General features: G+C 52.5%; 1 protein-coding gene across 3 annotated transcripts; it reads right to left on the bottom strand.

Annotated features, from left to right (window-relative positions):
- Window positions 1-965: 965 nt before the first annotated feature.
- Window positions 966-10,100, bottom strand: LOC122431032 (testis specific 10 interacting protein). 3 transcript variants are annotated; one of them, XM_043452062.1, is made up of 8 exons: window positions 9,630-10,100; window positions 8,212-8,345; window positions 7,389-8,110; window positions 7,064-7,211; window positions 4,952-5,122; window positions 1,900-1,999; window positions 1,593-1,717; window positions 966-1,115 (listed from the first exon to the last, which is right to left on the bottom strand). In XM_043452062.1, exons 1-8 carry the CDS (start codon window positions 9,774-9,776, stop codon window positions 992-994), a joined length of 1,671 nt encoding a protein of 556 aa, XP_043307997.1. In that variant the 5' UTR covers window positions 9,777-10,100; the 3' UTR covers window positions 966-991. The 3 variants fall into 3 exon arrangements, with proteins under 3 accessions (XP_043307997.1, XP_043307998.1, XP_043307999.1); XM_043452063.1 differs by having other exon boundaries at window positions 8,212-8,306; window positions 9,630-9,776; XM_043452064.1 differs by lacking the exon at window positions 4,952-5,122 and having other exon boundaries at window positions 9,630-9,776.
- Window positions 10,101-13,814: the final 3,714 nt, after the last annotated feature.

Below are 13,814 nucleotides of genomic sequence, written 5' to 3'. Positions count from 1 at the left end.
GACTGCGCAGTCGCAGGCAGCCGGGCCGGGGTAGCGGTGGCTGAGCCGGCCGGCCGACTGCGCATGCGTGCCTCAAGGTTCGCGACTGGGTCTGGGGAAGACAGTATCCCAGAATGGGACCTAGAGACCATCCCAGCCAGGATCGCCAGAGCTGGAAGCACCTTCCCGGCTTCTCTCTGTTTCACACCTTCAATTACGGATGCTCACTGGCTCACGGACTCTCCCTGGGCAGCGCCCAACTCTCCAGTAGGCGTCCTCCTAGTGTACTGCCTGGGGTCGTGACTCCATCAGGTGTTAAACGACGTAGCATGTTCTCCTCCCGAGACCCCCAGCTCCACAGTCCAGCTTCCTTCCAATCCCTACTACTAGTATTGTCTGCCAACGCTGCTTTGCCACGCTCCTTGGATTGGGTTTTTTAACCATGAGCTCTGTGACTGCCCCGGAGGTCGAGTTGAGCTTCTGTGTGTCTGTAAACCCCCTGAAATTGAATGCAAAATTTGGCACATGCGTCTGTGTGAGCTTTTCTTTTTCTTTTCCTTTGAGGAGACTGTAACTTGTAGTTACTTAAGTGTAAAAGCTCAGTTCACACAATTCCTCCTGACACCCCCACTTCCCAGTTGCTCGATCTGCCAGCCCATCTGTTAGGGTGTGATTATGTGCCCTTTTAAAGGCCCGCCCCCTCCCCCACAGGACTGGGCGTTCCCAAAGTCGGAAGGCATTCTGTCCTGTTCACTCTTGAGTTTCCAGTACCCAGCATTTGTAGGAGTTGCAGCTGTTGCTCTTGGGAGATGCCCCACTCACTCCTCTGGGCAGAGGCAGAGCCGTGTGTGCTGGGCGGGGGCCGCCGGAACAACCAGCGTTCCTGGTGGATGTGAGCACAAGCCAAGCCTGCTGCATACCCACCTGCCACCGCCTACTCCCAACCCTCAGCCACTTCCCACCACCGCCAGAAATCCCACACTGTATTTTCACAAAGCATTTAATTTTTCTCTCAGGGATTCAACTCTTGGTCTGGATTTGGGGCGAAGTGCTGGCCAGCCTGGCTGCCAGTGGGTTCCATCTTTGGGGGGCTCTGAGATGAGGGCTCCATTCTCGCCCCCACTGACCTGTGGCTCCTTAAAGATGAAGACACAGATAGAGACCACTGGGCTCTGCAACTCCCCACCCCGGTAACCAAGGAGATCTGGGCTGTAGGAGGGGCAAGGCCTTCATCACCAATGTCAGTGCTTTCAAATGTGGCTCCTATACTCTGAGACCCTGAGCAGGAGACTACCCCCGCCCCCCAAGCCTGATAACCTCTGCTCTGCACCAAGTTGTTCTAAAGTGTAAGCGTTCTGTGGGGAAACAACCTTGGCCCAGCCTTCCTCAGGTGACATGGAGAACAGGGCCCTGGGACGGCCCTGCTGACTGCGAAAGCTAGACTGAGTCCTCCTGGCCAGCAAGTGGACAGGGCAGCATGGAAGTCTAAATTCAGGGTGGACCCATGTGGCTGCCGGTGGAGGCCCCTTAGCCTGTCCCCTGGGCAGGGTGACAGCTGAGTGAGATCCCACGGGGCAGGGTGCATGGCCTTTCTCCCCACAGCAGGGCCTCACCTGTGCTTCCTGGGGGTGCCCTCCATGTCCCCTTTGCCCGCCTCGGCCAGCAGCTGCTCCTCATCCAGTCCCAGCGCCGACAGCACCTGGGAGAAGCGGCGGGTCACGTTGAGCCGGGCGTTGGCCTGAGGAGAAAGCAGAGGGGTCCCCTCTCTCACCTGGGCTGCCCCGAGGACACTGTGAGACCCTGATTACTGAGGGGGTCCCAGGGCTTTTCAAGGGTCCAAACTGAGGGGGCCCCTCCCGCCTCATCTCCCTACCCTCTGCTCTTGGGGAGCCCACCTGCTTGCCCAGGTGCCAGCCTCACCTGCATGGCCTGCTGGAACAGGTAGGGCCGGGCCTGCACCCGGTGCTGGATGCCTTGCAGCTCTGCCTGGTACTCAACAAAGCGCTGTCGCTCCTGGCGCCTGAGGGGAGACAGGCCTCTGGGCAGCTAACCGTGGACTCGCGCCATCGCCATTTGTGAGCCCTCACTGAGGACTTTCTGTTTGTCCTCCCGCCCTTAGCTTTACAAAGTTGTTTCATTTCCATCTTCCGCTGAGATTCCCCCTGACGTGAAGGGAGTGAGAATCATCCGCCCCCATTTTGTCCATGACACGCCTGAGGCTCAGGAGGGTCAAGGGACTTGGGAAGTGAGGGACCGAGCGTGGAGCCTGGGTCTGCAGACTGCGCCAGGCTCGCCCATCCTCCCAGCCATCCCTGAGGAAGAGGGGCGAGCACTGGCTTCTAAGGAACTGGACGTCTGCGTGCACAGCCCTGCGCTCCCCTGCACCCTCTCTGCCTGTGAGGAGAAGCTGTGACTGTCGGCTGTGGCTTTGGGCAAGATCGCACTCTAGACCCTGGGTTCGGTTTTCTTCTCTGTACTTTAAGCCAGTATGGGACAAGCTTGCCAGCATTCTCTGTGCTTCTTGTAAGCCGATAGTTTAGAAAATGGGACAGTGGAACTAAAGAAATGTATTGCAAATGAAGAATCGATGCTTTTGAACTGTGGTGCTAGAGAAGACTCTTGAGAGTCCCTTGGACAGCAAGGAGATCCAAGCAGTCCATCCTAAAGGAAATCAACCCTGAATATTCACTGGAAGGACTGATGCTGAAGCTGAAACTCCAATACTTTGGCCACCTGATGCGAAGAGCCAACTCATTGGAAAAGACCCTGATGTTGGGGAAGATTGAGGGCAGGAGGAGGAGGGAACAACAGAGGATGAGATGGTTGGATGGCATCACCCACTCAATGAATTTGAGTTTGAGCAAACTCCGGAAGATAGTGAAGGACAAAGGAGCCTGGCGTGCTGCAGTCCACGAGGTTGCAAAGAGTCGGACACAACTTAGTGACTGAAAAACAAACAAACTGCAAGTGAAGGAACACATCCCAGAAAGATCCAGGTTCCACTGGAGAAGCACAATCCTTTTACAAAAACCCAGTTCGTGCGCTTGTCAGAAATCTGTCGGCTCTACAAGCTGTGAGTCCTGGCTGTGAGAAGGGTCCTCTGACCGCATCACACGTGGGACCAGGCATCCTTCTGCTGAGCACTTTAGAGAGGCTGAGGGTTGTGGCGGCAGCACGCAGAAACAGGACGGTGGGGAGAGGCATGCAAGACTCTGAGCCTCTGCTGGGAGCCTCCAGCAAATGTGCTGGGCCCCACAGAAAGCACACTGGCTTGCTGGGCCAGGACCCTTGGCTATGTGCCCGGTAAAGAAACTTCCTCCATTCAAGAAAAAGATGGACTTGAAAACCACGACCGGGAACAGAAGTCACTGCAAAGAAGAGTCTTCATCATTCAAGGGGGGATTTTACAGCAGTTTCAAGGAACAGGAGTGGGGGAGGCCGGAGCTATATCTCTGTCTTGCCCGTGATGTCGCGTACATTTTTCCTGCGTGGTTCTTGAGGCTATTTCTGTTAGAATTGAGAGGAAGCCCACGTCTTGGAGCTCTAAGCAAGAAAGGAAGTCATATCAGTGGAGTTTTGCCCTGTCTATTATCTCAGAATAAAAGGAAGGTTCAGAGCCTCCCCACCACAGGGCTATGCCTTTTGTGCCCTCCCTCCTAGGAAGGGCAGAATCTCGCATGCAGCTCAGAGCTAAGGTCAAGGGCTGGAAGCACTGAGACACTCCCCATGGGAAATATCTGCTCCCAAGTAGAAAATGAAAGGATTGTGTTGGGAACACTCCTCTCACTGACACCTGCCACTGGAGTCGGAGCCTTCGGCTTCCTGCCTTGTGAGAAAAAAAAAAGTGAACTTGAAGTCCAGCAGGGAGAAGGCATCTCCCGGTTCACTGATCAAGGATTCCTCATTGGCAAAGTTGGGGGTGATATGGCTGAGCCTCAAACAGTAGGTGATTGGAGCCCCACTGGATCCTCAGTGGCCCCATCACAGGGCAGGAACCCCCTGGTCTCTCAGCAGCACCCCACCCACCTTGACCTAGTGCTTCTCCCCAGATGGGAGGGCTGCCTTGGTGCCAGCTCCTCCCTAGAGGTGCTTGGTGTCAGTGGAATCAGCGATCATGTTTCTTTGAGTTATCTGGTTTACCAGCTTGGACTTTGCAGGGAAGATCCTGGTATACTGTAGCTGGAGACTGGGCATTTGAGCCCTTCCTGGTGGCCAAATGGCTGCCTGGGTTGGAATCCCAGAACTGCTGCTCACCTGTGACTTTTGAAAAATTATTTAAGCTCTTGGAGCTTCCTTCATCTGTAAAATTATGGGAGTGGTGATAATACCTATTCTTATGAGTCTAAAAAAGGTTTGCTTTTAAATCTTAATTTGCTTTTTTTATGATCAAAATGTAGGAAGAAAATGAAACGGATGACTCTGCCCCAACCACGAACAACAGCTATCTTCAAGAATCAGATCATAGGCACTATTTACATTCTCCACAAACTATCTCTGTAATACATGAATTTTTATAGTATGCACACCTGGCATCTGAAATCAGAAAACAAGATTTGAAAGTGTGATGATGCATGTAGAACAATTCAAACTTGAGCCTTTGACAGCTGTTGGGATGGTTATTATTAACCAGGTGACCTTGGGAGTTCCCTGGCTGTCCAGTGGTTAGGGCTCCATGCTTCCACGGCAGGGACCTGGGTTCAATCCCTGGCCAGGGAACTAAGATCCCGCATACCACAAGGCGAAGCCAATAAATAAATAAATAACAGGGTGACCTGTCCCAGCCCTTTTTCCTCCTGGGCCTCAGTGTCTTCATCTGCAAAGTGACCTGACCTGCCTACCTGGCAGGGAGGATGGTCCTGGGGGTTCAGCCCCGTGGGTGGGGTGAGGGTGAGGTCTCCTTGGTCCTTCGGTCTGATAGCACCACCTCCCTGCCCTCTCCCCTCTAAGACCCCCACAACCCTGGGCTTCCTACCTCAACTCCTCCAGCTTGCGCTGGGCAGCCCCCGGCCCCCGGCTCCCTCTGGGCGCGTAGGCTGCCAGGCAACGAGCCACCTGATGCTGTACTCGCTGCTCCCGGGCCCGCCGCACCTCGGCCTGCTGCCGCTCTTCCTGCTGCTGCCGCTCCCAGGCCCGCAGCAGGTTTCTTGGGTCGGGGGGAGAGGAAAAGCAGAGAGGTGGGAGAAGTCTGCAGGGAACAGGAGCCTCATGGAGGCCCAGGGGCAGGTAGGGTCCACAGCCCAGAGAGCCAGGGGCCTAGGGAATGGGGTTTGTCGTGGAAGTCGAACTGGATGGAGGCTGCCTCTGGGAGCTCAGCTCTTGGGCCCAGCTCAGGCCTTCTCAGCTCTTCCTGGAAGCCTCCTGCCTATTCCAGCCAGTGGTGTGCCCCAACTCTGACCGTCCTCAGCCTTGTGGAGCTCAGCACACACACCTGTGACCTCACCTTCCCCTTGCAAAGCAGCTCTCCTTGACAGCAGGGCCCAGATCTTTCTTTCTCTCACCCCCACATCTAGTAGGAGCTAGAGTAATGCCCGTTGGTTTGAGGGACAGACAGATGAATGAATGGGAAAGAGAAAGAAATGGTGCTGGGATCCGTGGGTGTAATGGATGAATGGTGAGGATGGTTGAATAGATAGTACCTAGTCCACCTGGAACACCTTCCCCCGGGTCTGATGATCAGTTCCTCTTGCCAATCAAGTCTTTGCTCAAAGGTCAGAGAAAGTGAGACCTCAGCACCCCATCTACCTCCCAGAGATTTTCCATCTCTAGCTCTATGTTTTGTTCATTTCTTTATTAATTATCCTTCTTTCCAAGTAGAATGTAAGCCTCATGAGAGCAGGATTCCTTGTCTGTCCTCTTCACCACCAATGTATCCCCAGCACATAGAACAGTGCCTAACATAGATGGAAACTCAGTATGGGTGAGTTCATGCATAATTGTTGTCATTCACTCCCTGAGCTGTGTCTGACTGTTTGTGACCCCTTGGACTGAAGTACCCCAGGCTCTTCTGTCCTTCACTATCTTTGGATTTTTCACAAATTCATGTCCGTTGAAGAGTGACACCACCATCTAACCATCTCATCCTCTGCTGCCCACTTCTCCTTTTGCCTTCAATTTTTCCTTGCATCAGGGTCTTTTCCAATGAATTGGTTCTTTGCATCAAGTGGCCAGAATATTGGAGCTTCAGATCCAACATCAGTCCTTCCAGTAAGGACATGAATCATGGTCAGATAGAAAGATGGACAGGTAGACATACAGAGGGGTAGATGCAAACATACACTCAGCACAGGTTTATTGAGCACCAACCCTGTGCCAGACCCTTTTAGGGCACCAGACAGGGGCTGTTATCAAAAAGATCCGGCAACTTCCCTGGAGGAGCCTTCACATTGTGCAAAGGGATAGATACATAGCCCGGCACCTTCCCAAGGGATCTGGGCTCTATCCTTGGGGCGCTGGGGAGCATGGGAAGATCTCAAGCAGGGATGACGGGGGGGAGACTCAAAGGGTGCTATCAGAATACTGACTGGATCTCACCCCACACTTCTAACTGGTCACCAAGGCCCACTAAGCCAGCCTCCGAATATCCTTTTAAATAAATCCCTCTCTCTTCACTCACGTGACCACCTGGTTCAAGCCTTCACCTAGATATTGCCAGCAGCCCCCATCCCATTCTTCCCTCCTGCTCCCACTGTCTCTTGTTCAAGCCCCAAGGATAGTAATGATCTAACTCTTCTGCCATTGTCCCTGTTTTCCCCCATCTGAATCCTTTTGCAGCTGACTTTGAGCTTCTTAGGGATGAAACCAATTTTTTTTACCTTTATATCCTGAGAACCCATGAGCAGATACCCAATGTATGTTGCATTAATCACTTAGCTAATGGATTAATGAGTGGGTAGAAGTGAGTGAAAAGTGGCTTATGCCAATAAACAGTTGGCCAAGGGGATGGATGGACGGATGGACGGATGACTGGATGATCAGAAAGACTAATGGATGGGTAAATGAAGGGATGAATGAATGAGTGTCTCTTGGGGAACTAGCTCCATCTCTAGTCCCTGTGCTTCGCCCCCACCCTCCTTCTCCACCTCACCTGGTAGCCTCCTGTCGTTTGTGGAAGGTGCGGGTAGGGAAGTTTGCAAACAGAAAAGTCTCATCATCTCCCAAGGTGTGGGCCTTCTTGCTCCAGTTGGAGGCCTGAACAGCAGCCCGCAAAGACTTCCAAGGTTGTTTCTCTGGGCCTGTCCACAGAGGGACAAGTCAGGGACTGTTGTCCCCCCGTCCCCTTGGGCAATCCCTCCCTGCACCTGAAGCCCAGTCCGGCCATGTCTGAATGCCTGGCCCAGGTCGCTGGCTCCAGCCCCTCTCCACACTGTGTGACTTTGTGGGGAACCTGGGCTTTGAGCCCCAGGACTCACCACAGTCCAACTCCTGCTGCAGCTGCCTCTGTAGCTTCTCCAGGTCCCACGGCCCTTCCAGCTCCTTGGCCCTTGGCTTCCTCCTCTGTGGTCCTCGGAGGCTGGTGGAGCTGGAAACGCTCCCCAGGCACCGCACTTCACTCTCATCCCAGGCCTCCTCACCAGAATTCCGCCCCTTTCTTCGAGAACTGGTTCTCCTTCTCGGGGGGGCCTGGTGTTCCCCGTCCTCGGCCTCCTCTGTGGCCTCTGAAAACTGTTCCTCCTCCAAGATCAACCCCCTCCTGGGGAGCTGGGGCAGTTCCCCTGGAATCAGACCCCTCTCGGCCTCCTCGGCCCCCGGGTCTTCTGGCTCAGACTCCTCGGGCTCCGACCCGGACCTTGAGGACTTCCTGGGCGACTGCAGGCCTGCCTCCCCGGGCGGCTCCAGCTCCTGGCTCGTCCCCCTGCCCGGAGGGATGGAGGTGCAGCTGCTGGACCTGAGCTGCTGTCTCCTCTCCAGGTTCGGCCTGTCTGTCTTCCAGCAGAAGCCGTGGGCCTCCCGGAGGGCGGCCGTGGACTTGTGCCGGGACTTGTGGTGATGGACCGCCGGGGGCAAGGGCAGGGCCTGGTGGCCAGGGGCCGAGACGGAGCTCGGCTGATGCAGGACCCGGCCATCTGTGGTGAAGCTCTCCCAGGCCCACTGGAAGGGGAAGGAGGGTTTCCGAGGAAGAGAGGGAACGAGACTGAGGAGGGAGAGGGCAGAGGGCAGGGGTCAGGGTCCGGACACCGGCCCCCAGCGGGGCCTGGCCCCCTGCATCCCTCCCGGCCCTCCACAGCCACTTACTCCTCAGCTTCCGCAGAGCTTTGCCCTTTCTTGTTCCGGCCTCTGAGCCTCCGGTCCTTCTTTGGTGTCTGCCCCGCACTCCGAGACCTCTGCTTCTGGGTGTGGATAACACCATCACTGCTCCCAAGACTCCTCTGGGCGGAGGTAGGAGAGGAGGCCTAGCTCTGAGCCACTCACCCAGGGGACAGTCCCACGCACCCTGGCTGGCCCCTCTGGGCCCTTGTTACCCTTGGAACTGACGGGTCACGACCTGAATTATTAATATTAAAATAGCAACAGTGAGTTTCCCTGGCAGCCTAGTGGTTAAGAATCTGCTTGCCAATGCAGGGAACCTGGGTTTGATCCCTGATCCGGGAAGATCCCACATGCTGCAGAGCCACTGTACCTGTGGACCACAACTAAGGAGCCCGCGCTCTAGAGCCCATGAGCCGCAACTACTGAAACTTGAGCACCTGGAGCCTGTGGTCCGCAACAAGAGAAGCCACTGCAATAAGAAGCCCAAGCTCCGCAAGGAAGAGCAGCCCCCGCTCACTGTAACTCGAGAAAGCCCACCTGCAGCAACAAAGACCCAGAGCAGCCAAAAGTAAATAAATCTTAGAAACCAACAGTGCTTTCACAGAGCACCTGCTGCATGCTCAGGACTTTCACGCATTAACTCATTTAGCCTTCCTTCCCAAGGACCCTATGGGGCTTCCCAGGTGGCTCTAGTCATCAAGAATCTACCTGCCAATGCAGGAGATGCAAGAGGTGTGGGTTCGATCCCTGGGTCGGGAAGGTGCCCTGGAGAAGGAAATGGCAACCCGCTCCAGTATGATTGCCTGGAAAATTCCATGGACAGAGAAATATGGCAGGCTACGGTCCATGGGGCCTCAGAGAGTTGGACTTAACTGAGCAATTGAACTCACGCGTGCGTGCGCGCGCGAGCGCACACACGCACGGATCCTATAAGGTCCTTGCTTACTCTCACCCACATCATGCAGATGAGAACACTGAGGCTCAGAGAGGCGAAGTCACTTGACTAAAGTCACGCAGCCAGGAAGCGGAACCAGGACCTAACATGTGGACTATCCTAAAGCCCAGACTTGCCCCCATTGCCCTGGGTTGCCTCTGGGTCCTGGACAGCTCTTCTCAGTGCCCCACAGGACTCTGGACTTGCAAAGCCAAGGAGGGAAAAACTCATTATTTTTCCTGAAACTCAAATCCTCCCAATTTGCCAAAACTGCTCCATCAGAAGCCTGGGGGTCATAACTGGGCATCATCCTCCCCTTCACCCCACATCCCTGCGCATCTCGGACCTCCCTGACTCTCTCTTGGGCCTCGGCTCCAATCTTGTGGCCTCCCTCAGCCTTGACCTCGCACCCCAGAGAGCCAGCCTGCCTCTGGGCGGTTTGCCAGTCTCCCCGCAGGGCCTCCCTCACCTGCTCAGTGTGGTGGGTGCTTGAGAGGAGCTTGAGCAGACCTGTGGCCGTCCCCGGAGCCTGCTGCCGTGCGTCTTGCCCAGGTCTCCCGGAAGAAGTCCTGACCAACTGTTGGTGGGCGTTTAGCATATTGGTGTCTTGCCCCATCCCCCACCCCCATCTCCCAACCTTGGAACTGCCCGGCCCACCATCTCTATGGCAACCAGTCCTCAGCCTGTCTTAAGGGCTCTGGCCAAAGCAGACCAAGAAGGCTCTATGTAAGGCCAGCTTCCTTCCAGCGGCGAGAGTTCGGCAGGACGCTGAGGAAGAGTCCAGGTCAAGTCCTGCCTCTGCAGGACTCCTATGGACCCGGTGTAATCCCCCTGCCCTTGCTCAGCCTGTGTTTCTCCATCTCTCAAAGGAATCTCTGGACCACCCGTCCCAAAGGGTCTTCACACCCTGTGAAGACAGCAGATAGTAACTGCCGTGTCCCTCTCCCTCTCCCTGCCTCCCAGTTTTGTGTTTTTTTTTTAATGGTATCTCATTATAATTAAAAATAAAAAATCTTTTGGCCATGCCACATGCGGGACCATAATTCCCCCACCAAGGATTGACTTCCCTGGTGGTTCAGACGGTAAAGAATCCGCCTGCAATGCAGGAGGCCTGGGTTCAGTCCCTGAGTTGGAAAGATCCCCTGGAGAATGGAATGGCTACCCACTCCAGTCTTCTTGCCTGGGAAATACCATGGACAGAGGAGCCTGGCAGGCTACAGTCCACGGGGTCACAGAGTCAGACACGACTGAGCGACTAACACGTTCACTTTCTTCCACGATTGAACGTGCACCCCCTGCATTGGGAGCATGGAGCCTTAACCACTGGACAGACAGGGAAGTCCCCTCATTGTAATTTTAACTGAGTTGTGATGATTACTTCTTTGACCCACCCCTCATTATTTTTTGCCTCTGGGCTCATCCTGTGAGCTGTTTGTTTCTGTTCATGGCCGCGTATTATGCTTCTGGGCTTTTGTTTATTAACTTGTGCAGGAGTTCCGTATTCACTAGATTGCAACCAGCTTTCTGTCAGTATTATCTCTGAGGGCCTTTGTGGAACAGAAATCCTTAATTTTTTTCATTTTTTAAAATTGAAGTATGGTTGAATTACAATGTGTTAATGACTGCTGTACAGTAAAGTGACTCAGTTATACATGTGTACATCTAGCCTCTTTCATATTCTTTTCCATTATGGTTTACCACAGGATATTTAATATAGTTCCCTGTGCTACATAGTAGGAGCTTGTTGCTTATCCATTCTATATGTACCAGTTTGTGTCCGCTAATCCTAAACTCCCAATCCAACCCTCTCCCACCCTCGTCCCCCTTGGCAACCAGCAGTCTATTCTCTGTGTCCCTGATTTGGAGAAATCCTTAATTTTGATGTAGTCAGATCCATAAAGGTTTTGCATGAGGGTTTGCATTTTGAATGTCTTAAATCCTTACCCTACTCCTAGCTGGAGCCTTCTCCTATATTTTATTCTAGTAGATCATAATTTAACTTCCAGGTTCAGATTGAAATGCTCTACACTCTTCCTTTTCTGATACTGTCCTTATCTGGTTTGGGAGTCGATGAGGAAGTGGGCAGCCTCTTCTCATTCTCTGTTTTCTGGAACAACTAGTATCAGATAAGGACCATCTGTTTCCCTTCCACTGGGACTCTTTTGCACTGGAGTCTTAGATTATTATTTTTTTTTTTACTGGTTATTGATCTATTTTTTCTGAAAATGCCTTTACATTACGTTTTTATTTTTACTGACATACAATTATTTGTAATATTCTTTGATATTTTGACATTTTAGATTTCTTTGGGGGCTCAGAGTTCAGATCATCTAGGGCCCAGTGGCTGCGGGAAGGTCTTGGGATTTGCCCTAGGCATGATGGAAAGGGTGAAAGGATATCGTTATAGAAGAACCCATTTTGTCAACACAAAACTCCCAGTCTGCTTCAAGATTATGAAGGGTTGGAAGGTGGATTCTAAAAAGGGAATTTTGTGATGAGATTGGGGCTGGGGCTAGGGGCTGCTTTCAAATCCTAAAGCTAGGGAATTTGAGATGGGCTCCCTGAGATCCTGGCAGGCCCGTGGATCAAGTGTATAGGAAACTTTCAGAAGGACTTCAGAGCCATGGTCAGAATGGCCAGCACTCAGGAAATATGGCACAGGAAGTCAAGACTTCATCTGGGGGCAGAGACAAATTTCCTTATGGATTTTAGAGGGACATTGGGAGACAAAAATTATCTTTTATTATATCCCGTGCATCTCATTTGGTCACAGTAGTCATCACAGTAGAAGATTTGGTGGGGGGAGGAGATGATGGGCTTCTCCGGTACCGCTAGTGGTAGAAGAATCCACCTCCCAATGCATGACATACAAGAGACACAGGTTTGATCCCTGGGTCTTCCCGAGTGGACTAGATCCCCTGGACTAGAAAAGAAATGGCAACCCACTCCAGTATTCTTGCCTGGAATATTCCATGGACAGAGGAGCCTGGCGGGCTGCAGTCCACGGGGTCGCAAAGAGTCAGACATGACTGAGCACACACACGGGAGAGGAAGTGAGAGGAGCTGACTCAGGGTTTTTTTTTAACATTTTTATTTATTTTAATGCATTTAATTTATTTGGCTGTGCCAGGTCTTAGTCTCAGCACATGAGATCTTTGACTTTGGCCACAGCACGCAGGATCCTTAGTTGAGGTATACAGCGTTTTAGTTGCACGATCTAATTCCTTGACCAGGGGTGGAATCCAGGCCCCCTGCGTTGGACTACCAGGAAAGTCACCCTGATTGAGGTTTTTAAAAGCTCCCTTTGGCTGCTGTGTAGAGACTACACTGGAGGACCAGGGTGGAAAGAGGGACCATTGTCCAGGAGAGGGACTAGAGGACTTGGGCCAGGGAGGCAGAGAGAGGAAAGAAGAGGAGAGGTCTGGAGATTGAGCCTGGGCCCACCCCCATTTAGAGATCAGGAGAGGACAGGGAAACAGCCATGGACGTCGGACAAGAGAGGCTGGCAGGGAGGAAGTCAGCCCAGAGAGGGAGGGCTCCCAGCCAAGTGAAGTAAGTGTTTCAAAAAGGAGTGGGTGATCAGCTCTGACAAGAGCCACTGAGAGGTCAATGCAAGGCTGACCGAGTGAACTAAATTTGGCAACCTCACTTGTTCCCTAGGCCTAACTCCAAAGACCAGACGTAGAAGGTGCATTACAAACGTTGGCTATTTAAATGTGGCTAAGATTGGCCTCAGAAAAATATTCTTTCCCCTGAGGAACTTGTACCCTGTTATCTCTGGCGTGGGGTAGGGGGAGCGGGTGGTGGAGCTGAGTTACTACATCTCCCTTTTTGCTTTGGCTCCCTGGAAGCTCAAAGCCAAATTTGATCTGCAGATAATAGAATGCTTTATGTGTTCATGCTAAGTCACTTCAGTCAAGTCCAACTCTTCGTGACCCTACGGACTGTAGCCCCCCAGGCTTCTCTGTCCGTGGGGATTCTCCAGGCAAGAATTCTGGAGTGGGTGGTGCTGCCCTCCTTCGGGGGATCTTCCCGACCCAGGGATTGCATTAGCATCTCTTTCGTCTTCTGCACTGGCACGTGAGTTCTTGACCACTAGCACCACCTGGGAAGCCCAGAGTGTCTTATGGGCTTTACTTAATAATAGACCTGCATATTTATATCTTTATGTTCTTGCTCCAGATCTTCACATTTTCTTTTCAACTATCTTTTCACATTCCTGAGTCTCCATTTTTGTTTTAAGATTTTATCTTCTTTGTTCTTGTCAGAAGTTACCTCACTTACATTGGAAATGAGGCAGGTATGCAAATTAATTCTACCATTCAGCAAATATATGGCGATGACTTATACTAGTTAAGTTCCTTTGGTTTGCAAATGACAGAGCTAAATTAAGCCAAAAGGATAAACAAAGTAATTGGCTTATTTTACTAATGAATAAAAAGGGCCTGACCTCAATTTTGCCTGGATTGAAAGGCTTGAGCCCCTTTGCATGTGTGTGTGCATGCGTCTGTGCGTGTGTGTATGTGTGTGTGCGTGTGCGTGTGTGCCTGTGTGAATGTCTTTCTCTCTTCCTCATTTCATCGTCATTTCTCCCTCTGTGTTGGCTTCATTTTCTCCAATGGGAGTGTTGGCTGAGGGCAGCACCAGATTGCTG

Source organism: Cervus canadensis, chromosome 29 (genome assembly GCF_019320065.1).
Source record: "Cervus canadensis isolate Bull #8, Minnesota chromosome 29, ASM1932006v1, whole genome shotgun sequence".
Lineage (NCBI taxonomy): Eukaryota > Metazoa > Chordata > Mammalia > Artiodactyla > Cervidae > Cervus > Cervus canadensis.
The sequence above is the reverse complement of the archived record's forward strand: the minus strand, read 5'-3'. Positions and strand labels throughout refer to the sequence as shown.

Bases quoted from the DNA above. Each gene is read 5' to 3' on its own strand.
- LOC122431032 (XM_043452062.1), bottom strand. From the start codon at position 9,776: ATGGGGCAAGACACCAATATGCTAAACGCCCACCAACAGTTGGTCAGG. The intron at 8,346-9,629 runs GTGAGGGAGGCC...ACCTCCGCCCAG, and splicing joins GCACCCACCACACTGAGCAG to AGGAGTCTTGGGAGCAGTGA. The intron at 1,718-1,899 runs GTGAGGCTGGCA...CTTTCTCCTCAG, and splicing joins TGTTCCAGCAGGCCATGCAG to GCCAACGCCCGGCTCAACGT.